We start from the raw sequence: 26,133 nt of genomic DNA on the forward strand, positions 1-26,133 counted from the left end.
GAAGCAAAAGAACATTTGTGTTTTTACAGATTAAGCTTGTGCTTTATGTTGTTACTGCTGTCTTCTCTCTCCGTAACTTGGGCTCATTGGTAGGTCAAACTGCCACTTGGAGCAAACAGGATTCAAGTGTGCCTGAAAGGCCCTTTGGAGCACAGCACTGCCACAACCCTGCTCCTCCAGCGCAGCAGGACAGGAAGGAAAGGAAGGACAGGAAGGAAAAGGACTCCTTTTTCCTTCTGCTGTAACATGACATGCAGCTTGGTTCCTAGCTTGGAGCAGGGGAGGATGGACACAACATCACTCATTGCATTTCTGGCAGAATCGTGCACAAATGTTTTTATGAGGTGTCACAGGTTTCATGCCTATGTAAACAACATAGGCATCTGTTCTGTACAGATTCAGTATTACAAACTTCCCTGCAATCCTAAAAAAACTCATCAAGGAATCTTTTGAAGTGTCATTAGGATACAGAAGTCTTATCTGTTTAACTTTGGCAAAAATACCCCACAAACCCCTAATATCAGGAAACAATTTGAATCAAAAAACTCTGGAAAGGGTCTTTGTAATGAGACTTTTAACAGAGTTGCAAAATCCAGCAAAATTGCAGGTTAATGTTATCAGCCCCTTTCTGGAGCTTCCATTTGCACATCAGAGAGATTCCTTAGTGGGCAGTCACCTCTTGAATATTTTTTTGTACTCTACATGAGCTTCATTCTCCACTCTCCCTCACAGTATTTATGAATTGCTATTCCCTACATTGCCTAAAGACCCTTCTTCAGTATTACTGTAAGAAAAGCAAACTTGCTGCCTGCTGTTGTCTCCTCTTCCTTCCTTCTGCCCATTTCTTTTTAGGGCTATTAACCTCCGATTATAGTACTTGAGAATCTATCAGTGATCAAGAGACACAGACTCAGTTTTGATGACTACATGTAGCAGAGTGAGGGGGGGAAAAAGTGAATTTTTTAATATTTAAATCGAATCCTTATTTGGAAAGCATTGCCTCTTTCAAATCGATCTTGCATTCTGTGGCATTAGAACTTGAAAAGAACCTTTTGATAAACCAATGACACTATTAGAAAAAAACAGAACTGTTACCAAGTCAACTGTCAATATTTTGTCCAAGTCAAATAATTTCTATGAGCAGTCCAGTGAGTACCTATCCTATACTAGTATCAAACTTCAGTACAATTTTGACAGCAACAGGAACTTAGTATTTGGCAGCTGTTTCCCTGTAATTTTACCAGAAATGTTACCAGTGATTTTACCAGAATCTGTCACAGATCAGTGCCAAAAGAAAAAGCAAACCTCTTATAGGTAGCTGAAAACTTAAGACCACAGCTGTAAACCTGTATCACCCACAATAGTTGATTCTCCAGAAATGATTTGAAGTATATGCACTTGTAGCAAATTCCCACAGCATGTGCCAATTATATTTTGTCAGCATTACTTACTTCCATACTGAAGCAAGACCTCATAATACCGTCACACCTGTGCTCAGGAATACTGTCACAGTCACAGTACTGAGAAAATGAGCCATTATTTTTCATATAAAATAAATCACACATTTGTCATCTTTCAAATATTTTATTTTAGTATTTTTAAATATGTTCAACACAATGAAGATATAAAACAATATATTAATTCAATCTGCGTTTAGAATCAAAACAATATTTACTTATTTACAGTATTCTACACTTCACTGGCATACCTTCTAGCCATTAGATAACACTATTTCTCAGTCAGGACAAAACTGAAGTAACAGTTCCGTGTGAAAAGCCATGTTTCTACGTCCTTATTAATACCATGTACAATGCAGTTTGTGGTTTCTCAAATTGGACAAAATTTCTCCTTTTTTGACGAAACTGAACTGAAAGAGCAAAACTAAGTTACAGTTAGTCTTTCTAACTACACAGTCAGGGCCAATAGGTCAGGTTATTGTGCTCCACATTTATCACCTTAAGTTCTTACACACTTATTACAAACTGGCTTTTAAAATGTGCATATCACTGAATTACGTACATAATACTCACTGCAAATCTGTTAGGACACAAGTGGTACATCTGCAGGATTCTGCTATATGGAAGGTTCAGTGTTCACAATACCATAGTGTTTGAGGAGTTGTGAGGGTTTTTTGGAGTTGTGAGGGCTTTTTTGTGGTTTTCTTCATATAATGAACGAGACATCAGTAGGTTCACTCCAAAGAACTTTTTCTCCCCCAGCAATACTGCTTCAATTAGAATAGTGACAAGGTCAAATTCAGATCAGAAGTATTTTGTATTTTATAATTTTATAAACCAGTGGTCTATCAATTAACCCTTATTGTTGAAGTCTAATGCACAAAATAATTCAAAGGGTAAGCTCTCTCACTGCTAGGACTTCTGTCAAATATACTTCTATCTTGAAAAGACTATGGTTGTAGTTGAAGTTACAGGTCAGATTTCTAAATGGTTATTAAAAAAAAAAAAATCGGTACTGTCTGTAGATTACTGCAAATTCTCCCTAACTCTTCAGTAGGAACTACATGGATATGATGAAAAACTATCACAGTTGTTTTACGTTCTTTTTGTTACACTCCAGGTCCATAAAATCTACTGTTTGGGATTTTTTTTTTTTTTTCTGTGACTGATGTTTGAAAACCAAATGGGCTTTCATACATCAGAAAACTAACAGTAATGGACAAGTATAGCACTAAGCATGCAGGCAATGGTTAAAAAGCAAGGAGGTATTAATTGCTGCAAAAGACTTACTGGTGTCTGAGCACAGCTCTTTCCTCTTTCCTCTCTTTTTGGCACTACACAAGACACAGCTGTATAGAAAAGATTATAGGAACCTGTGCTTTTATCCTCCTTAGAGGGTTTCAGTAATTCTAAATGACGTGATTTAACATGATTGCATCAAAAATAACTTTTTCCCCCAAATAATTTAACTGACCCTTGCTTCTTAAAGCAGGCAATTATCAAGGTTTTATTTAGTCTTTTGGTTTTTGACAGATTTCTTCTTTCAGAACCCAGTTAAGTAGAAATTTCTTTGAAATTCTACTGGAATGTTTTCTTCTGCAGTAGATAGGAGGGGAGAAAATAAAAAAAGAAAGTGACATTACCTGTTCACATTACTGTAGCAGGATACCACACAGTATGCACTGGGCCTTATCCAAAAAAATGTTTAAACTAAAATGGTAACACTCACTGAAGTCAAGAGTATTTAGTAATTTTCTTGAAGTTAAGCATACAAGTCAAACAGTGCACTTATGGGATCCAATTCTTGCTAGTCTTGGATATTTAAATACTTCCTATCTACAAAAAAAGCCTATCTACATTTCTGTACTGACACTTGGTCTGTTACCATGTTTGCCACTGGACATGAAGATAAATTGCATATATGGAAGTTTTCTATAGCATTGTTCAAGATCAGTTGGAGAACCTTTCATAAGTTTTTGTCAGTGTAATCAGAATTTGTTAAAAACCACATCTATGAAGGTCTAATTCTGTGCAGGTGTAATGTCATAAGACACTTCAGGGATCTTTCAGAAATTAAAAACTAAAGGCAAAAAGTTTAGGAAAACTATTATAAGAAACTGTGTCATAAGGTAGAAAAAAACCAAAGAAAAATGACAGGGGAAGAGCCTGTGTGTCTATCACTTGCAGGTGCGTGCATACATATCCCCAAACTTATCAGGAAGAGCTCAACCCTATTGCTGAGTCTCAAATATTACTAAATCTGCTAAGCTAGCAAAAAAAAGTGACCCTCCCCTTCTTTTATAGATATATGGTTACTAATTTCAGACTTTGCTACTTGATTCATTTGTGCACTTTGTAGGACTAATGTTGTTGAGACACTTGCACGTGCTGGCATTACAGAGTAAGTAATTCATTATTCTGGGTTCAGATTATGTGGGTACTCACACAGACCACAGAAAACAACTTAGCACAAAAGAGATGCAACATGTTAAAGGATGGGTATGTGGTGGCATGTGAACATAAAGACATCTCTGAACATAGTAAGCATTAAATCCAAAGCCCAAGGTGCTCTGCTACCTTTACTTAAAAGTGCTTGTCAGCAACAGAAGCAGCAAAATGCTTTTAAAACACTGACGCCAAAGGATGTCAAATGTTAAGCCTATCAGTTACCTGCAACTTGTTTCCATCTAATTAACAATAAAGCTCACATTCCCAACTTTACAGACTGACCTGTGCTCTCTTAGAAGCAATATCACATTTTTATGTCTTCTATCAACTTCAAGCTTTCCTCTTGCATGTTTACAGACAGACACAATGAACTTCCAAAACAGCAGAGGACAATTACCCTGATCATGCTTCAATCCACTCCAATGCTAACAAAACCAACCATTTTCTATTACTTATCCTGGACTTAGGTATCTAGCATCAAGGGAAACGGCACAAAACAAGAAGCTTCTTTTAAAAAACAATGATAGACAAGGCTGATTTAAAACACAATTTACTTAACAGAATTTAAAAATTAAATTAGAACAAAGAATCCTTACGTTTCAATGTATATCAACTTCACTACAAAAAAAAATATTGAAATGACAGCTTTACTTTCTGTAAACATTGTTACACTGGGCTGTACTTGAAAATTCTCCTGCATGTCTGAGTTGCAGAATAGTATTTCAGTTTAGATGCAGTTATGCCAGTTACTACTCAAATGGTTATTTTCATAATCAACAGCTTTGCAGATTTAATTGCATACCTCTCCATATAGCTCAGATTACAATCCCTGCATATCCTGAGAACAGATGTTTCCTAGAGTTTAGAAAAACAGCATTCATAACTGTGTGCATTGCAAAGGCAAATATAAGTTAAGAAATAGAGCTTTTTCATTATAAAGTCTCAAGAGGAATGTTCAAATTACCTTTCTGAAATCAGAAAGTTAAGAGCAGCAAATGGCAAGTCTTTAAATCTTTCAGAATATTTTCTCCTTTTTTTTAAGTGTAAGTATACCCCCCCAATTTGGATGGCAAAAGCCATCAGGCTACGGTAGATTGAACAATATATTATTAAACCTGCAATTTTGCTAAAAAATTGGAATGTTACAAATATAAAAATCTCTGTAATAGTGCAGTGTACATGTGCTCATTAAAGTTGGCAGAGATACTCCAAGATGCATAATTCTTCTGTGGAATAGGAGCTAAATTAACTTACAAAAGTAATATACTATGAAGAGTGTAAGGTAGTCAAGTTAGTACAATCAAGGTTTATAAAAGGAACACAATACAGCAAGGAGTAGCCCACAGTAGGTTACAAGCCCCCCAACACAAAAACCTTGCAAATTCCAAGTGGATTCATTTCTATGCACACACAAGTACATAGTGCCCATTAAGTCAGCTGGTACCAAGCTGGGAATTATTTGTGTAACTTTCTGAAGCTGACTTACACTACATTTGCACATCAGAAGTTGCAATAATCAAATTAAAAGGTCTATGCCATTTTTATGATTTTGTACCTTGTACCTATCAGTTTTCACTTACCACAAATCTAATTTCAAGGCTCTACAGACAACACTAGTATTGTCCCCTTACAATCCACTGCCTAAGAGATCACCATCCCTTGTGTGACCCTGCTCATGCATTATGGACTGAGAGTGTTGGTTTGGGGTTTTGGGGGATGTTTTGTTGTGGGTTATGGTTTGGTTTTTATCAACAAGCAAAACTCAACTGTTTATGGTATCTTTCAAGGTAGTAAATGAGCAACTTAAATTAAGAACTAGCCTCTTTTCATAGTTGTTAGAAAAACATATACTGTGTGTTTATATATATAACCAAATATACTGTGCATATATATATCCAGAGATATTCACCATATTGTTGACACCAGAGTGCTAAAACATACATCAACATGAGCACTATTTCCAATACTCACTATTATTACTATTCCTGAAAGAGTTACTACATGCATTTTTCCCATCCATTTACAGGACAGTAAGATACACGAAGACAACTGTTCTGTTTTGCCAACATTAAAGAACTGCTCCTGAAAAGCATGCATGAATTTGGTATAAAGCAATTAAGACCACACAGAAGTTACTTTGTGGCTTTAAACTCACTAAAGCTAAGTTTACTTTCAGTGGATGTTCCACTTACTGTAACTCATTTAAACACAAAAGGGAAAACTTCCAAGTGCTAGAACAACCATACAGACAACTGATAGACTAGACTAAGTAAGTTGTCATTTAAAAAAATATCATCACTGCAAAACCACAAGGCAGACTTTCATTTTTGGCAACCTGTATGCAGACCATTTATATTGTCAAGACTTGTAATTTAACAATTAAGAGACCCTCTCAGCATGGAACTATACTGTTTTTTTCATTATGACACAGACCTCCTCAGTCTTTAAATATATACAGTTTGTTTTAAAAATTACATTTATGACTGCTTTCAAAGAAAGGCTTTATAAAGTTTTAATTTTTTTGTCAGTATATGTAAATGCTGGCACTCGAGTAACAAAGATTATCTGGACCTGTAAAGGGTGTGTTATATTCAATACATATTTCAGGTTAATGTTCCATAAACATTCACACAGAACCTTACCAAGGGTAACAGTATTCTGGTTTATATTCGTGCTTCACTGATAGCCTTCACCCATCCCTGCATTGTTTTCTGTTTTCTCAAGGAGAAAACAAAACACATCCCTGTAAAGTATGGAAACCCCACTTTATGGCTAAGAATCCAAGAAACAAGGCAAGGAGGAGATCATGGAGTGAAAAATGTTACTTGACTTCCCCCTTGTAGCTAGCCTTGTAGGATCTTAGTCATAGTGCTTCATAAAAATCTGAACTGACCCACACAGTCTTCAACCAATTAATCTTTTTAGTACAGTAGGTTTTGAAAAGGGCCAGCAATACTCATTGGGGACAGTACCATTAACATTGCATTCAAAAAAAGAAAACATTGGAAACCATATTCTTGCCCTCCTACTCTGATGATATGCTCTAGTATTAGCCAATGTATGGTAATACAAAAAGAGCCTTGTCGTGATGTAAAAGGCAATGAAGACATCTATAGAATAATGTTCATGTGCAGCCAAAATGAAGAAGATTCCAAAGAGGTTCAGGACCCAGGACAAGGTGTGCAAGAAGTTCCAGCTCCTTGGCGTATCTAGGAGAAAACAGAACTTGATTAACCTGGACTGTCTCAAAATGCAGGCCTAGACATTCCAAGTTTCTGTATAGTTTTTTCAACCAAAAATGAGATGAAGTTACTCTCTTCATTCGAAAATGTTGTATACAGGTCCAAAAAACCCAACAAAAGCAACCACACAAGTTACATATGTCTATCAGTTCATGACTTCATTTACAAATGCACTTCTGGATTAACAAGAGCATCCTTAAATGGTTTACCACCCTACAAATCAGAATTCTTTGTTCAACCTACTTCTTTTAATGAAAACCATGTCTTTCCTATGTTACAAGGAGGAAGATGTAATGAAAGCTACATTACTCTGATTGCAGTCATTACATCACAGCTGAACTCAAACTAATTATCTTTGCTTGCTATAACATGTATCAAATCACTGTTGGTGTTTACAGAAGGGTTCTGCTGTTTCATATATTCTCACTTGCTATGGGGTTTGGTGTTTGGCTTTATGGATTATTCTAAATGTACGGAAACTCGACAGGTGTTTTGGCTGACAGGAGTCAGTGGCAGATACCTAGGGAAGGGAACAGTAACAGACAATCCTAAGTATCTTCAAAGTATTCTCCCAGTAGCAAGCCAGGAAGCCTTTCTAACTTCTTGGCTCACATGCTCATTGAAAAGTGCCTTATTCATTCCCCCATGCAAGGAGGTGGTGTTCCTTTCCTCGCTGTGACTTGGCTGTCACAAACCTGAGAAAGAGCACAGCAATCTGAAATTGTATTTGTTTGCTTAAAGGTTACACTTTGAACTTTTTGAGGAGGTCAAGGAGCAGACACTCGTAATACTTAAGGACATTCAAATGTTTACACTCTCACACCTCTGTACATACTCTTAAGGACATTTGAGTATTGACACTCTATACTCACATTCTGTGACAAAGAAGTTGAGCATGGTCAGGACGACAGTGTGACCACTGAACATATAATCTCCACATGTATGCACTCCAGTCAGAGTCATTCCAAAGCCACTCCATATTGCAAATGCCCGCTGGAGTTTGGCCCAAACATTGCCATACAACTGAAAAACAGTGATATTAACCTTTACTAAGTTCCAACTCCACTGCCCAAACAGTATATCCCCAAAGTTAGCTGTACTGCACTATGTTTGTTTAATACCATTTATCTTGCTGTGTCATTTATTAAAATGCTGGTTAGGACACCTTTGGATTTCACTGTGGCACTGAGTCACATTAGTAACTACAATTACTAATTGTACTCATCATACCTTTTATGAATACTGGAATTTAGAGCAAGTATTTTGTTCCAAGTGATTTGCCCACAGAGCCTGTCACCATTTTTTTAATGTGTTCAGTCTCCCAAATGTATCATTATCAAGCTTTCCATTTGTTCAGCTCAAACCTCTCCTAACTAAAAGTTAGGATGAAACCACAAAATCCCATGTTCTAAGAATATCCCTTATGAGAAGGAGTCAAATAGTAATAGTTTGTTGGGGTTTTTTTTCAAAACCATGCAACCAACAAGACAAAGAAACTATTACTTCCCTTTCAGTCTCTCTTCATGAAGTTAGTAGCTTAAGTGCACACACCTCTATCTCTGTTTTACAGTGTGAAACATTCTGAACACCCTCCCCCAAATAACCATACAGAGTGGCAAGTGCTTCTAAGACCCCTAGGAATGTTTGCCTGCCTATGGCAATTAATGCAAGGACAAGGAAACAGGAGAGAAACATGATGTTTCTAAAAAGCACGCATCTAACACTATGATTGCAACAATCTTAATCATATCTTAAGTATTTTTTTACAAAAGGAAACAGGAAAAATACTCTAAAGCACTTGAAGGTTTTACCTTTCCAGTACACTGCAAGTGCTGTCCTGGCACGGAGAGTGAGGTAACAAACATTGTAATGCAGCGTAATAGAAATACTGTCCCCATGAGGCTGCACAGCCTGCGCAGCAGGATGGATCTGGGAAAAGAACACAGGAACTGAGATCAGGGAAGTTATGATAAAAACATTTCACCTCACCCCAACTTAATCCCATTAAATCCTGTCATCATCACTGCAAGTTTCACAACAAATATTTTTTTTTTTCCAATTAAGTAGTACTGTAAAAATAAGGTTCCACATGACAGGGTGAGACATTGTAGCAAGCTTACTGTCACCAAAAGGTACAGCTCCACCTCTGCAGCTACCCTTGTGCTAGCTTTGGCACTCATACCTTCTGTTGGCAAACTGATAAAAATCAATGAACTAGTGAAAATTTAACTTAAAATACGCATGCACACAAAAGCATTTTCTATCCCTCTGTGAAAGCAAATTGCCAGGCTGGCTCAGACACCCTGTGATAATTCATTCTTGTGACACTTTCTTATATACAAAGCTGTTATAGCATGAGTGTATATACTGACAACCCTCTGAAATACCTATGTTCTGAAGGAAATTACTTATAAATATGGTAGAAAAGTAAATTCAGATTACTCATTTGAAAGATTCACAAGCTATCATTCTTGATTAAATCCTCCCGAATCCATTTTAACAGAGACATACTAGGAGTTGACAAGATTCTTACGGAATGGAACTTCTTAAACAATCATAATAAATTCTTGTTATGGTCTTTTCTCTGCATCAAAGTACCAGTTAATTTGGATTTTATAAAATCTACCTGTGTTTGTGAAGTAGAAGAACCAAGAGCCAAATGTAGCAAAGAATTACACCACATACTTCAGTCATAGCAAAAGCCCATGGTATCCTAGGGACACTAAAAAAAAAAGACAAAGCATGAAGTTAATACAAAGGCTTAATTTTTTTCCTAGTATTGGTATTGAAAATAAGGGCATGTCAGGTTCCAACCTCAAAACTAATTTGCATTCATCTGACAACAGTATAAACTACAGCCAAAAATACTTTTGTTAGACTAAATGAAATAGAATTTGAAATATATTCAGTTATGTTATCTCCTTCCTAATAATGTTCTTCCAGTTTACACAGAATTCACCAAGGGAAAATCTCTAGTATGCTCTCTTAATTCACACGTGACACTAACAGGATGTGTTCCTCCACTATTGTTTCACAACAACCTTTTTCATTCTGACAAAAACTTGCATCATGTCAATTATGCTGCTTATGATGGCAAGAATGCCATGTCAACGCAATGAATTAAATGCTGCAAGGCCAAAAACAGGAAACACTTGTAATGAAGCAGAACTGCACAGAATAGTATCAGGGAAAATAAAAATTGTTTTCTAAACCTCAGTAATAATCACTACATGAAAACATTTCAGCCTTCCCTGTCAAAAGATCTAAGACCTTCTTGCACTCATAAGGCACCAGTAACAATTTCCACTCTTCACTCACCTAAATATAGATCAAGAGATTTCAAGAGAGGCTGCTCCTCATAGTTTTGTGCTCCCTCTGATACAAAGGGGTAGCAAAGCACTGCTCAAACATGAGCTTTGTAGTAATCTCCTGTTCGTTGCTCCCTGAGCTGCTGCTTTCTGGCCTTCCCCATCCTCCTGTGCACTGAATACCGTGGGAGCACCCTGGGAACAAAATCCAGTAATGCCACAGCTCCTGTTCTCTCTTCCCTCTTCCGCTCTGCTGGGTGTGGTCTGTCCTTGATGAGTTATATATGCATTTATGGGGGATTCTGCACACTGACGCCAAAGATTAGAGTCTTACTAACTTCTTGAAAGCCATTAATGAAAATGGAAATTACTGGCAGGACCAGGAAGATCACAACGACTGAACTTTTTAACAGTTTAGCTCATCTTCTAAAACTCTCTAGGCAGTTAAGTTCTCCATGGTGCAAGTGCCTTTCTCAAAAGGAACATTTATCCTCTATTAAACCTGTTGTCAATGACTAGAATTTGACCTTTGCCATTGTGTCTCTTCTTTGCCTGAAGTGAAATACTTTCTTTTAAAAAATGAACAGGTACTGCATAAGCCACAACAGTGGTTTAATAACCTGTTAAAAGAGATGCTGGTCTTTTCATTCAACTTCAGAGTTTCCCTAGACCATTTCAGCAAGCTGAGAGTGGGAAGACAGTAAAAATACAGTACCAATGCTGTTCCCTTTTAATTTCCTTGCTCACTCACAGACCAAAATATTCCTTCATTTGAAGTTTTTTTTTAAATCAAGACACATTAAGATTCATGGCGGAAACTGGGTTTCAGAAAATGCACATAGCTGCATATCTATGCCAGCTGCCCATCATGCTTTTATCAGAATGAGAGGATGGACGAAGTAATTACTGTATTGTAATGAGTTTAAGATGTAAAACTAAATATAAACTAGATGGAAAACAGCTCAATTTATTTTCCTCTAAAACCAAATCTCTGCATCTAACTGATCCACATTTCCATCTTAGCAGAAGGACTTACTAGACTTTTATTACTGTTTTGCAGAGGCATCTTCTAGAGCACATGAAACTTTCTTCTAAAGCATATGAAACTTCGAAAACAGAAATAAGACAGCCTATATTTTAACCATCCCATTACTATTTTGTTTAGAAAGAAAATTTCTTACCTATCTAGAAATATGTCTGGCAGAGGTGGATATGTTTGCATGTCAGGTACTCGCTCGTGTACTATCACCATGACAAATGATGTAAAGCCAAACACTATGAAGACATACACACAACTTAAAACTGTCTTCCAGTACTCTGGGTCCAGTCTTCGTGTGGCATGTTTGTTTTTTCCATTTGCATATTGATACTGATCACCATTCAAGTCAGTAATTGGTCCATCATAGTCCCGAGGTACTTCACCATTACAAAACCAATCTGCCCCCTGTGGTGAACCAGCTGGGCACACTGTGCCAGCATGACTGTCACTGGTGTAACCCAGCTCCTCCAGGACGTCAATGTGCTGCTTCTGCAGTTTGCGTATGGACAACATCAGCCTCTTGATATCCCCCAAGATTTTGATTTCCAGAGGAGGGGATCGCAAGTCATACTCAGTAAGTGTCAGCAGGGTAATTCCATCCAGCCTGTGTCTGTTGCACAAAAGATCCACGTATTCACAGAAGCCTTCTTCCTTCAGCCACTTGGCCACGTTCTTGGTAGTCCAGCGCCGAATGCACAGCTGGTTATTGCCTGCCATCCTGCCCTTTATCCGCCCGTCACACCGACCTGCTGCACAGCCCAGAGAGACAACACCACTGTTTAACACAGATCACTGAAATGCCAGGGTCTGTAGTACAATTTTAGATGTTTAATTAGCCCAAGACATTTTACATAAGAGATAGCTAAAAAACAGGCCTAATTTCTAAGGTAAGTAATAAAAAAATCAAGAAAAACCAAATTAAGATTATCTCATTTGCTCCTAAATAGAAATCTAAAGTTTCCAAGAAGCAGAATATTTCCTAGATGCATCCAGTATACTGTTCTGAATTTGTTGTAAATAAATAAATAAATAAATAAATTCCACTTTGTTAATTACAAGGCAATGAAAATCAAATACTACTCTTTAAATACCAGCTTAATCATTAGACTTTTCCACTGTTTGCAGTTCATCAACTACACGAGGAAGTACAGCCAGCAAACACACAAAACTGAATTAAAGCTGAAATAATACATTTCCATACCGTCCAATATATCCCACTGTTTTAAAATACACACTGAAGCTTTGATGATTCCCACATTTTCCCACTCCTTCCAAGTAAACCCAAGTCTAGATATCTGCAACAGTATTGAGCTGAAGTATGCTAGCTGTGCGATGATGGTACAACCATCCTATTTCTTTGTTTGATCTCAATAATTAAGATAGATACTTACTGAATTGTGAATCCTTTAAAATACTCAGCTTTCAAAAATAACATTACTAGAAATGAAGTACTGGTTTAAGCTTCAAAGCATTTTTAAAATTGATGTGGTAGTAGATAGCATAGTAACACAGCAAAACCAGAAGAGAGGTATTCTCTTCATACAGATTTCTCGATAATTGTGTTCCTGACTCTAGAGTATTGCCTGAAGGAAGGAGAGACAGCTCAGCAACATTTTAGTCACATGGTGGTGACAAGTCACCAGAACACCACCCAAGGAAAAAGTTAACCATGGGACATTCCGTGGAACACGACAGAACTCCGAAAGGCTACCAGTGAAGTAAAAGTACTGAAACGTTTATGCAATATTGAAGACCCACAGCAGTAGAGAATGGATTTGTGCATAATTTATATTTGGTGGCTCATGTACAGCTACCATCTAAGAAAGAGCTACAATTTCACAGCTCTTTTGTACTCGAAAAAACAGTCTAATTAACTAAAATGCTTCAATCATGCCAACCAAATCTCAGAAAATACAAGGCACTACAATACACTACTGCCACATACATCATTCAAGGCTTTCAGAATGAAAGGAAAGAAACAGTGTATTTAATCTATTATTTAGCTGCTGTCTATAGTAAACTGGTACTCAAATCCATCATGAATATTCAGCACAGTTCTGCATCTTTTTCAGGGGCACAGCTCTTCCAAAAACAGAACGTCTTTCCTTCTCACTTCTTTTTTAAGGAGATACAGTACCTATTGTGCTCTTAATATAATTACTGGATGCAAGTTTTTCTTCAGGCTTGCATCCAACAGAACCACAAACTATTTTATACTATATCAGAGAAGATTCAATTTGCCAAATGAGATTTCCCAGCAGTGCAAAATAAATATTTTAGAAGAAAAATGAGCACCCAAATCACACCCTTCTAAAATAATTAAGGGCATGATACTTCTGAAGATATTCTCAGGAGTTGATTTTATATTAACAACATGTACTTAATTCATTGCTAAAATTTCTCAATACCTCATATACAGTCAATAAGTACATAAGCTTTAATACCTTGATTTAAATAATTGCCAAAACAAACAAATAAAAAAACTACTAGAGTATCTGCATATGCTATATGCTTCCTTCTCCATATAAAAGAGTATTTTCTCATTTTTATGTTACCTTACTATTTTTGAAAGTGTAGCTCAAAAACAACTGTAATAATTATTTTGGTGTCACACGGCTAATAAAATAAATTATGACATTTAATTCAATTAAATGTCCCGGCCCACTCCCCCTGCAGTGGGATGGAGGGGAGAACTACAAAAGGTAAACCCAAGGGGTTGAGATAGGAACAGTTTAATAATGGTAATAAAGTAAAATACAGTAATAATAGCAGTGGAAATAACAAAAAGAGAGAAGAACAACACCCAAGAAATACAAGTGATGCACATTACAACTGCCCAGCACCTGCTGACCTTTGTCCAGCCAGCTTCCCAGCAGTGGTCAGCCCTCCTGGCCAACCTCCCCCCTCCATTTATATACCAAGCAGGGCATTCCATGGTATGGAATGTTCCTTGGGCCAGGTTCAGGTCAGCTGTCCTGGCTGTGTCTCTACCAGCTTCTTCTGCCCCTCCTCACTGGCAGAGCAGGGGAAACCAAAAACTCCTTGACTCAGGGTCAGCACCACTGAGCAACATCAACAATGTACTATCAACATTGTTCTTATACTAATCCAAAACAACCAGTAAAAATAAACAAACTTGAGTTGCCTATCTGAACTTCCAGCTTTCTTTACTCAGAAATACAGATTAAATACTGAAAAAAAAAGTTGTTAATCACAGTGAGTTTTATAACATAGTAATCATCATGGGTTTTCTAAAAGAAGTGAATGGAAACTCACGACCACAAAAACATTCAACTTACTGACACTGTCTTCTAACCAAAGCAACTTCTGAGGACAAAGGCAGGAAACTGTCTCTAACCTAAGAGAATTCTATTCGTTTGTTACAAGTAGCCTAACAGCAGCCTAGTCTTCCTTCATCTGGCATTGCTGGAATAAATATCAACCTTACCAAAGGTGCAATAAAAGAAACCTTACAACACTGAATCAGCACACCCATCAAAGGTCATTATGGGCTGGACCTGGGAGAAAGTCTACATTAACCTCAAGATGCAGCTGATAGGACCTGCTCTGTTTTCAAACACTGCCAATGAGAAGACACTTAACCAACTGGAAAAGACAAAGAAATTACCACAAAACACAAATTTAAAACATTACACAGAGCAGGTAGCTAATTTTTCAACAGCAACAGTTAAACTCATTTTTCAATGCCAAAGCAACTTCTTAAACCCAGAAACTGTCTTCCCTTTCAGTCTACTCAATTGATGACACTTGTGTGGTTTAAAGGGTAAAAGGCACTTTCCCTAATAATCCTAACACCTAACACAGTACAGAGCCCTGTGTGCAACTACTCCTGTTCCTTTTTGAAGCTGAAGAATGCTGCATAACTTTTACACCACCACACTGCTATGTAAGAATAACGCAGCAGAGGCCAAGTCCCCTAGATAACTGCACCTGTCTTCTGAAAGGAAACAGCTCTGGTAACTACTTTGCCTTCCATTATTACTAGTTTTATCACTAAACCAAATAATGGGTAACATTATTTAATGATGAATAACACACATGAATAACACAAAGCAATCATAGACTTAAGCGTCAGAGGGTAAAATACACTTTTCGCCAGACATCAGCAATGTCTGTAGCTAGTCAGCTGATTATTTTCCTGGTACTGTGACTTGAAACTTAGCAAGCTTGTCAACAGCTTGCATTGTGTGTTCCATTTTCTTGCACCAGCCTTTCAATTAACAGCACGAACACAAATGCATATGAACTGCATACATATATATATAAGTATTTACTTTTTTAAAAGAAGAACATTACTTTGTGAGCCATAAACATTCCTACCATTTGGCTGTGGCATCTTAAGAAATAAGATGCCTCTGAGAGGCTGACTGGCAGCAAAATTTCCTAGATGTATATATATAGAAAATTAATCTCCCTCAACATGATTGTCCATGATTCTATCATGTTCCCATCTACTGAATCACTGCCAGTCAACCATTTATTCCCTAACTTTCCCAGCTTACAGACTATTGAGGTAAAAATGTTGGAAGAAGAATCTGCTTATCACTACTCTAGCCAAGGAAAAGTAGCATTAATATCACAGTAACATTAGGCTGCAAACTTGATTAGAACAGAGTCATAGCTGAAGGGTTAAGCAACCTAGTTAGGTCTGCAGCAGTTAGCAGAATGCTGACTGGTTTTGTTTATTCTAGACACACATGCAAAATCTCTGTCAGCACCATTATTGCTTTACCACCTGCCCTCAGGTACCTGGGAGAGCCTTGCCCCTTGATTTTTTCCCCCTAGATTCAATTCCCACCATCCTGGAGAGGAATTTTAGGAAGGATGCTGAAGAACTACCAGATCTCAAGTGATTTAACCTACATTTCTGTGTGAAGGTTTCAAGCTGCAGTTTAAATACAGGCCATACCAACTCAGCCCCTCCTTTGCTAGGTCTGTTGGCTTAGAGCACATCCCACACCTCAGGGGAAGGGCTGTTCCTGCAAAGGCTGCTACTTCGCCCATGTGGACAAGGCCCATGTTGGTGGCCTTGGTTCCTCAGCACAAAAAAGCTACACAAAAACATGTGCTGAGCCAGCCTGCAATAATGAAGCTACTGTCACACAGCAACTTAGCAATGCTGTGCTGGAAAAAGAACACACAGCACTGCCTTGTTATGCAGCACAAGGCTCAGCTACTCTGCTGACTCTGACTTACATGAGAAGCTTGTCACCTGTTCTTCCTGGAAACTCTGAATTCTTCAGTGCTTATTTAAGCAAATAGCACCAAAGATTTCACTGCCATACAGCATACAGTGGCTTAGACCTTACCTTCTAAATGCCACCAGATACATGTAATACAGTAGTTATCTTGTAAACAGAAGGACAAAAAGAACACATGCAAAAACAACACATAATTTTTCAAGAGTTTTTAAATACAATGGCTACCATACTACACCTAAAATTGATCAAACACAGCACAATGCCCACCATGGGACAAAAAATGTATTTTCCTGCAGCATGAATACAATAATTTCAAATGCATAAATATTGCTGTAAAACTTGCACTGAGTTTTAATTAGTGACTTTGGTATCATAAGTGAGATGATCAGCAGTAGCTTAACTGTACTCAAAGGTCTTAGTGCTATGCATGAAGGTAAGATAAGAAATCTCAAAGTAACACTAGTTTAGTCTTAGGTTTTAAGCCATCAAGGAAGATGAGCTTTTTGAGAATTATTTATTGAAGTGCAGCATGTGGATCAAATATTAGTTCTATATTCTTAGCAGAGTCTTTCTGTTGAGACACCTCCATGCAAGAGTGACAGCAGCTACTACAGAAAGCCCTGAAAGTTCCACGTTTGTCTTAAGAACTACCAAGTACAGTTACATATTGCATCAAAATGAACAGAATACATATTGCTCCCTGACTCTTACACCACATTAAGCCAAACAGGTTGTATTATACTCAAGTGAACACTAAGAGCAGCTCAACTCCTAATCTACTAGCCAGCTAACAAAACAAATTTTTATCCTACTGCCATAATTCAAGGCACACACAAGTGATTTTTAAACAACCGAACAAGTTGCCACCACTCCACCACTTATATTAGGATGTCATTCACAGTATTTCACCACTATTTGACTAAGTTCTTGAACATTTTACATGCTAAATATCAAGTGTCAAGTATTTTTCTTCTGGTTTCAAGTAGTGTATCCCTTCTGTAACAGAATGTTGGCTGCTCTTTATCCCTACACAACTTAGAAGTAACAACTCCAGTTTCTTTCTCCCCTTTTCTTCCCACACCCTCATCTTACAATGGAAATAGAAGACATGAACAAATTCTCCGTTCAAATGAATACCAGAACGATATCTGAAGTGAAACTGTGTTTCATCTTACTCTCCACAACCATTTACAATCTGATCTTTCTGGTCTAGTGAAAATCTAATAGCCTTCCTCATTTTAGATGCATTAAAATAAGTAAGGAATAAAAAACTTCTAAAAGGTATGTGATTATCAAACAAACATGCACAATGTATTATGGTTATTGGACCTCAACCAGCTAAGTGGGCTGCAAAAGCAAGGTCTGTACAAAGAAAAGCGGTATTACAAAACTCAAAAGATTACAATTCCTAGGCCAACCTGTATTTCAATAGTACCCTACTAAAATAAACCCCCAACCAGCCAGTGAAAACAACATCACACAGAAGAGCAAACAAGATAATTTAAAATTTTTGTGCTTTATAAATCTACAGAACATTTTCTTCACATCTAAGCAGTACTTACACAACAAAACCTTTACAAAATTCCTTTCACCTGGTATAAAAATCACTTCACACTAATCCTACAGGTTAGTTCCACCTTTCTTCTACATCACAGAAAGCAAAAGGAAGAAAAAGACACAGCCATTTCCTTACCTCTGATATCCAGCAAGAAGCACCCCCTACCAAACAGGAGGGGCACTTAAATGCCAGGAAATGTCTTCTGAGCTCTTGCCACTCCAGAGCACAGCATGATCAGCTGCTCTGTGGAGGTGGCACAGACACTGTGTCCAGCTGCACAAGGGAGCTCTGTGGAGACAGAGCAGACATTAGCCAAGTTGAATCTTGCCATCAAGTCATCTCAGAACACAGAATGAGCATTGCACATTAAAAAATTTTATAAAATTAATTTTGCAAACTGAAGCCTCAAATACAAAACCATGAGACCACTTCAGCTTAATACAAACGTCAACATTAACACTACCTCTCACTTGCCTCATCCATTAACTTAGGGAGCTGGGAAAACCTACCTTTTTGAAGTGTTGGGAGTTTTTTAACAGCAATCAGCAATAACTAAGTGAATAAGACCACATAATGCATCAGTAATATAGACTTAAGAGACTCAGTGGGTAACAGTTCCAGTAGTTTCAGCTTCCTTATGCTCAGCCCCTAAACTTGCACGAACACTGACCCCACAGGCAGACCCCACCATTTAACCATGAATCTCGAAGAGCACACATGCAAACCAGTAACAGCACTGTTCCACACTGCCTTGTTAATAATCAAAACCTACACACTCAACAACATTTTGTCCTCAGAAAACACACCAATTTTATTGAAAAAAGTGGTAAGAATATCTATTTCGACCCGGTACAACCGTTTTGTTATCTGACTGTAAGACCGACACAAAGCATCTTTTGCAGGAACGATCTGTTTGCTGCGGAGGCTGACGCGGGAATCAGAAAGCACACGGTCCCCTCTGCCCCCAGGCCCCACAGCAAACCGCACAGGGCCCGCAGGCCCCGGCCCCCTGCCAGCCCCGCTCGGTGCCCGTCCCACACCTTCGCACGCCTCTCCTAACGAGGCTGGCAAAGTTCATCCCGAAAGCGGCACAGCCGGGCACTAGGGCTGACTGACCCCTTCAGCCCGAACAGCGCCGCCGACATCGCCCAGCGCGCAGCCGGCGCCCCCGGGCCGGGCGCTCACGCTCGGCAGAGATGTGCCGGGCCGGGCGGGCGCGGTAATTACGGCGGAGCGGATTCTAGCGCGGACACAGAGCACGGGAGGCTCGTCTTCCCCCCGGTGGGCGAAGCTGTTCTCCTCCCGCACAGCCTCCGCGGCGGGGCAGCCCTTTCGCCCCGAGACCCGCGGGGCCCGCCCGCACCCTGGGGGTTCACGCCGCAGCGGGGGTAGCGACTGCGGGGGGCTCCCACCTGCGGGGCGGCCCCGCGGGAAGGAAGGAAGGAAGGAAGCAAGGGTCCCCGGTACGGGCCTCCCGGGAAGGGCCCCGCAGCTCGCCTCGCCTCACCTGCCGCCGAGTGGCGGTGCCGCCGCGCCGGCCCTGGGCGCTGCGGCAGCGGCTCCTCCGCGCCCTGCCTGTGCCTCTGCCCGTGCCTCTCCTCGGCGGCGGCGGCGGCCACCGCCACCCCCCATCCCCCGTCCGGAAGCGGCGGCGGCAGCGCCGGCAGGCGGCGGCGGAAGGGGCGGGACGGGGCGGAAGGACGGGGCCCCTGCCAGGAGGGGCTTCGAGCTGTGGCAGACGCTTGGAATCCGTGGGTCAGCTGGGATTCCCATACTTCAGCTCGAAGCATATACTATGACAGAATAACAGAGGAAACTTACAGGGCCCTCCTACTGTCAGGCCTCATATCAGGCAGTCATTACAAGGCATTTCAGTTGCACCATTGTTCTTTACTGATGTCTGTGCAGAAAGAATAAAACCGGCTGTCAGCACTTGGCCGACAGCACGCAGTCACTTATGCACGGGATCCAAAGCACAGATGTGAACAGCACACGCGATTTACGAAAGCTTCAGCAAGACACCGTAACTTCGGGAGCTCCGTAGCCTACAAACAGTACAAGCGGAGGGGATAGAAGGAGACAGACAAACTAGAAGCAAATTGCTCCAGAAACAAATTTATTTTGGATGCCAACTGTCTGGGGTGCCAGCTGCCAGCCCTTTGCAACTGTTTGAGTAACAGTCAGAATTTGTTTTGTTGATGATGTAATTACTATGAGGTCCAAAACAAGTCCTAAGTTGTAGTTTCAGTTGAAATAAAAAGGAGGTGCCAGTGTATCCATGAAGTTCATGACACTGCCTTTTCAGAGAAAGTGACCTTGAGAGCCTTGTTCTAAAAAAAAATGAAAAAAGAAATCGATTGCAAAGTTTATATGCTGCTAATAGTGAAACAAGAAAATTTGCATTTCAAGATTCTTCAAAGGGAAGTCAAATTGTCGAGTCATCAAGCAATCCTATGCAAATATGCACTCTTGCACTATCTCAATTGTAATGGACTGTCTATCTACCAGATATTCAGAAGAGAAACTGTGAAGAACATCTCTCAGAAGGCGTGAGAACATCTGCTCCTTTCCACAAGCCTTGATACTGGTTCAAAGATGCTTATCTCTATGCAGTCCGTTCTGTCCCGCTTTTGTTTTTTACACTAAATGATCTGTAGTTTCCCAAAATGAGTTGCTGAAGTTGGAGGGTGTGTTCCACCGTTTTTGCCAGTTTAGCAGCATCTGCAAACTATGTAGGAATCAAGTGCAATTCCAGTCCTCACAATGTTTTTCTTCTTTGCCATTAAGGCACTAGATGAAAAGCTGACGAATCTCAATTCATCAGTGACAAACACATGTAAATCTGAAAAAAAAAAATCAAATGGACCTTGTCTTCCTGTTTATAATGGTTCAGTTAATAAAGCTGGTTGAAAATTGGAGTAATTTTGCTTACACCATGTCCACATATTTATATTCAAAAACCCCTAGCATTTATCTGACAAGAAAGACAAAACTGCAGGAGAGCAAGGCAAGTAAATTAAACGAGATTTTGTGCTATTATGTGCATTCTGTACTGTATTTGACATGAATTCTTCTTCACCAGCTGCCAGTCAATCACAACTTTTTGCACACTTCCAAGTGCCAAGTCAGTACAATCTACATTACATGGCTGCATTTGCTTCTATCTGAACAACTGGTTTAAACCAAAAATGTAAAAAATAAGCACAAACTAAAATTAAAAATTGCTGCAAAAACAACCACAGCAGGCTACAGAGCTGTCTTATCACGGAATAGGTCACTGTGACAGCCTTAAACACATGTCCTGAAGCTAACTCGCTATTTGGGATCTCATTGTTTTCATGAGAGGTACCAGGAAACTGCTGCTTTGTTCAGAGTGCTATGGCTTTGTTGTTTTATTTTACATATAAACATGCACTAGGGTCTACCAGCTCATCAGATTCCAGGAAGGAAACAAAAATGGAAGCAGAAGTTTCCTAACCCTGTTTCCCTACGCTGTAGCAAAACCAGCAATCCACCTAAAAAATTACATTCCAAATGCAGTCTCCAGACTTTAGAAGTCTGGGTTGGAAAATCAGCTGTATTTAGACATGCATGTTAATCCAGGACTATCTGAAGTTTACAGGTCCTAAGGTGTGTTATTCCAGCAACAGATTTCCATGCGGGGAACCCCAGAGGTGCATCCAGAGCAAAGGTGAAGAAGACAGACAGACACACAGTGGAGAGCAGCCTGGGCCTGGCTGTGGAGGCTGCTGGGCTGGTTTGCAGAAGCGATTTGCCCAGTGACAGGACAAGGAGTAATGGCCATAAGCAAAGACACAAGAAGTTCCACCTCAACGTGAGGAGGAGCTTCTTTATGTGGAGGTTGGAAGAACACTGGAACAGGCTGCCCAGGGAGAGCATAGAGTCTCCTCTGGAGACATTCCAAACACACCTGAATGGTTCCTGTGTCACCTGCTCTAGGTGACCCTGCCTTGGCAGGAACATTGGACTGGATGATCTCCAGGGATGCCTTCCAACCCTAATGAAACTCTGATTCTGTGAACCTCAGCATGGGAAAAAGGCTTGATGATCAGTTTCTATCTCAAGTTATCACTGCTAATGGCAGTGCTCTGCTCTAATTTCATCACCTAGCAAATATTTTGAAAATGACTAAGTAAGCTTGCACAGAAAAGTAAGAGAGCATAATTTAAAACTTGTAACACTTAGATATGTAATAGCTGCCTAGTTGTTGCACTTCAAAACTGAAAACTACTTCTCCTTGCTAACATTTGGTGTTCTTTAAAAGGGTGAATTATCTGAATAGTTGGTGCTTTATGTAACAGAAATTTCCAATAAACCTCATTCCGTCACTTTGACTTATGTCACTTCATGCCATGTGACAAGGCATTGATGTAAGTTTGACAGGCAGTGCCAGTGCTGACAAGTCACTTTGAGAATTTATGACAAATTCTATGCTACAGATATTTTTAAAACAACTGTAGATTGCCAAGGGAAAAAAGTATTTAAAATGTGTAATAACTCTGATATATCTTTAGATTGAAAACAATTTATTCAATTCACATAGTTATATTGATTTAATATTCAGGCTGATACTTAATGCAATAAAAGAAAGGAAATTTATATTGAAAATTCCCAACTAGCTCAAGTTATAAAATATTATAGAAGAAAGGAAAATGAGATGTGTTAATGTAATGGGCTTTTTTTTTAACATTGTCATTAAGTAATACTGTTAGCATTTAATAATTTGAAACAATCTGTTTCAAATGTTAAGGCCCTGCACCAAAAAAAAAGGGTGTCAACTGAACAGAGAATTAATTGCTTATGAAAATTCTTATTCAGCAAAGAATACAACATGGCGGGGGGGGGGGGGGGGTATCTTGCACTAGAAATGCTAGTTGATTTAAATAATGTTTTTTCCTTTTCTAGGTTTCAGGTGGGGTTTTGGTAACCTCATTTATCTACAGATCAAGTCCTGCCTTATAATTTCTTCACAATCTCTGTACTTCAGTTGAAGCATACTTAGTTCAGTCATGTATGAACTTCCACACGTCTAATTTGTCTTCAAATGTCTCAATTCTGTAATGGAAGAATAAGAGATTGAATGCCTAAGGACTAATCATATTAGTGAATCATAATAATTTTTCTAAGACATAAAACAAGCTTATTAGAAGAGGATAATAAAGGAAAAAAGAAAAAGATTAAACTCCATGTCCTCAGCAGACAAAATTGTTCCATGTGTTAAAAGTACATTTTTGTGGATCACCAGAAAACGTTGTCTCACTTACTCACTTAGTGTTGCTCAAAATGTACCAGAGTTCAAATACTTCTAATCCTCTTCACTAGCTAACCATCCCAAAAATCAAATCCTGACAGCAGGCTAATGATTGAAATGAGAAGAACACTTTTGCAGCTGGAGATACTGTATCTATAAAATCCTATCTAACTGAACTGTCATGCTGTAACATTTTCACTGCAGAGGCTGCCTTCTTTCAGGGTATGTGAAAGGAGTCTGATTTTGGCTCCTTTTTTTAAGTAGAGAGATGGCATGGCATCAGTTAGAACTGATATGAGTATTTTCAAGGGAAGAAATAGAAGAGCCACCATGAATTTCCTGTTTTCAGCTGCTGTACATTTTCCAGGCAATGCCACGCCATGTGCTACTAGAGCACTCCATGGCAATTTGCACTGTTGCCACCTAATACATTATTAGCCAGGGGCTGTTTGATTTAGATTATTGCACCAAGTGCTACCTTCTAAGCAATCACAAAGGCATCTGGTTAGAATAATGTCTGTTGCATGTTCCAAGATTAGGCACACATTAATTTCAGCTAAAACAGCAGCTGTTTCATGTTCATATATAATTGCACACAAATATTTGGTTTAGAGTTGCCTAGCATTCAAACAGCCAGGAGAACCTCCAAATGATTGGAATCTCAAAAAGTGCCTCCTTTTAGTTTAGTACAGAGTGCTAAACTTGCCTCCATTTAGTGTGACCATGTATTAGTCTGTTGCTTTCTACATCCTTTCTTAGCAGTTAAAAGGGCCAGAAAAGAAGCAAGATGTAGAGAAGCAAATCCATCTGAAAGCCAGATCTCTGCCTTCTGCCTGTTTCAAAGGCAGCTCCTGGCTAAAAAAAAGTCAGTGACACAGCTTTACCAAAGCCACATTTGCAGACTGTTAAATGTTTAGAAGATGTTAGGTGTAGAATGGCAGAGTTTTGAAGTAGATGGATGTAATGCATACAAATGTTTGACACACAGAGGACTTGGGGATCACTTTTCTGGAGTTTGTGTTTTTCTGTTTGTCACCTTTCATACCACAGATGAACTTTGAGTTCTTAGTCATTGCAGCTGGTGGAGAGGCCAGTAAAAGTTTTACAGCTGAAAAGGGCTGGACTTAACCATGAGTTTCACCTTTTTCACAGAACTTGATTAGCAACAAATGGGCTGGGGTTACATTTATAAAAAAACTGATAGTAAAGCCTCTCCTTGAGTCTCCACCCAGAAACCTGAGAAAAGTAAACTAAATTGAACAGCTTAACCTGCTCAGTCAGTTAATTTTCCTGATTCATGGGCATGCATCAATCAGCTTAAAGAACACTAGTTTATCGAAACAACAAACCCAAGAACAAAACAGAAAAACAAGGTAATATATTAAGGGCATATGCATAGTACTTGAAATCGAACTTCAGCCATTTTTCCAGTCCTCTCCTCTGCTGGGTCTGGCCATCTGGTTGCCTCACCCACAGCAGAGCCTGGCTGCCTGCCCCACTACGCCCTCTAAATAAGCACTGCAGCACTGTTGCTTGTAGTTTCCCTCATTCAGTATTTTAGGTCAGAACATATATGGCAGTAGGAAGTAACAAGTCTCTTTGTACACCAGAAGCTTTTAACAGTTTCTTCCCTAAATACCACAGAATATAAGTAATTTCTGCTTTATGAAACATTCTGTACAAAGAATAGATGGATATGATTTTGTCCTCTGATGCTGGAAACTATTGCATTGTATTATGATGATCTCTCATTGAGTATTCCTAAGCCCAGTTAATTAGTCCAGACTTTAATACCCAGCTTGGAATGTCCATGATATGTCTCTTGATAAAATAAAGCAAATCCATCATAGTATATCAATGCATATGGAAGGTGGCTCAGACCTGACCAAGAGTTCCTTCTATTCATGACCTTTTTTTCTACAGGGGAAACTCTTAGCAACAAGCTTCCCCTCGTGGGTCACCTTCTCTCCTGGACTGCCAGGCTTACAGAGGAAAAGCATCACCATGTCTTTTATTCTGCCTTGTAGCTCCACCACTGACAATTTTGCAGCCCCTTACTAGCAGTCATCCTGCAGAAGCACAGGCACTGCTGTACTTGAAAAGACCCACTAATACTAAAATTAGTTATAGTGGGTCTCTAATTTATGGCTCACCAGACTTTCCTATATAAACTAACTCAGTGGCTTACAAGTTTCACCTGACACTCATTACACTCCTGGCTTTTGTTCTCTTTTCAACAGAGGGAGGCATCATGCAATATGTGGCAGGTGTACTGTATTAATCCAGTGAAGGACTGCAACAGAAAATATTAAAAATATAAAGTACAGATATCTCAGATAATTTCACTTTGTGAAAAAACAGTAGCTTCAAGAAATAAATTTCCCTAGATTATCAGTGACAGGCAAGGCATCATCATCATCATCATCATCCTTGGTGTTTAGCCTCCTGGTGACTCTGTTGGTGGGACCTACTGGTGTGTTTCTGACCCTTTCACCTCAGACTAATTGATGAACAATTATTACTGTGACAGGTTGCTATTTTTCCTTTATCAGGCTTTAATTGCTAGCGATGAATGCCCAGGTCTCGA

General features: G+C 39.2%; 1 protein-coding gene across 2 annotated transcripts; it reads right to left on the bottom strand.

Annotated features, from left to right (window-relative positions):
- Nucleotides 1-1,568: 1,568 nt before the first annotated feature.
- SAMD8 (sterile alpha motif domain containing 8) lies at nt 1,569-19,933 on the bottom strand. 2 transcript variants are annotated; one of them, XM_041473845.1, is made up of 7 exons: nt 19,782-19,933; nt 18,410-18,562; nt 11,637-12,243; nt 9,774-9,869; nt 8,959-9,076; nt 8,020-8,170; nt 1,569-7,114 (listed from the first exon to the last, which is right to left on the bottom strand). In XM_041473845.1, the coding sequence occupies exons 3-7, from the start codon at nt 12,209-12,211 to the stop codon at nt 6,810-6,812; spliced, it is 1,245 nt and encodes a 414-aa protein (XP_041329779.1). In that variant the 5' UTR covers nt 12,212-12,243; nt 18,410-18,562; nt 19,782-19,933; the 3' UTR covers nt 1,569-6,809. The 2 variants fall into 2 exon arrangements, with proteins under 2 accessions (XP_041329779.1, XP_041329786.1); XM_041473852.1 differs by lacking the exons at nt 18,410-18,562; nt 19,782-19,933 and adding an exon at nt 12,886-13,048.
- Between the last annotated feature and the right edge of the window lie 6,200 nt (nt 19,934-26,133).

This window comes from Pyrgilauda ruficollis, unplaced genomic scaffold, assembly GCF_017590135.1.
Source record: "Pyrgilauda ruficollis isolate IOZ18807 unplaced genomic scaffold, ASM1759013v1 scaffold11, whole genome shotgun sequence".
NCBI lineage: Eukaryota > Metazoa > Chordata > Aves > Passeriformes > Passeridae > Pyrgilauda > Pyrgilauda ruficollis.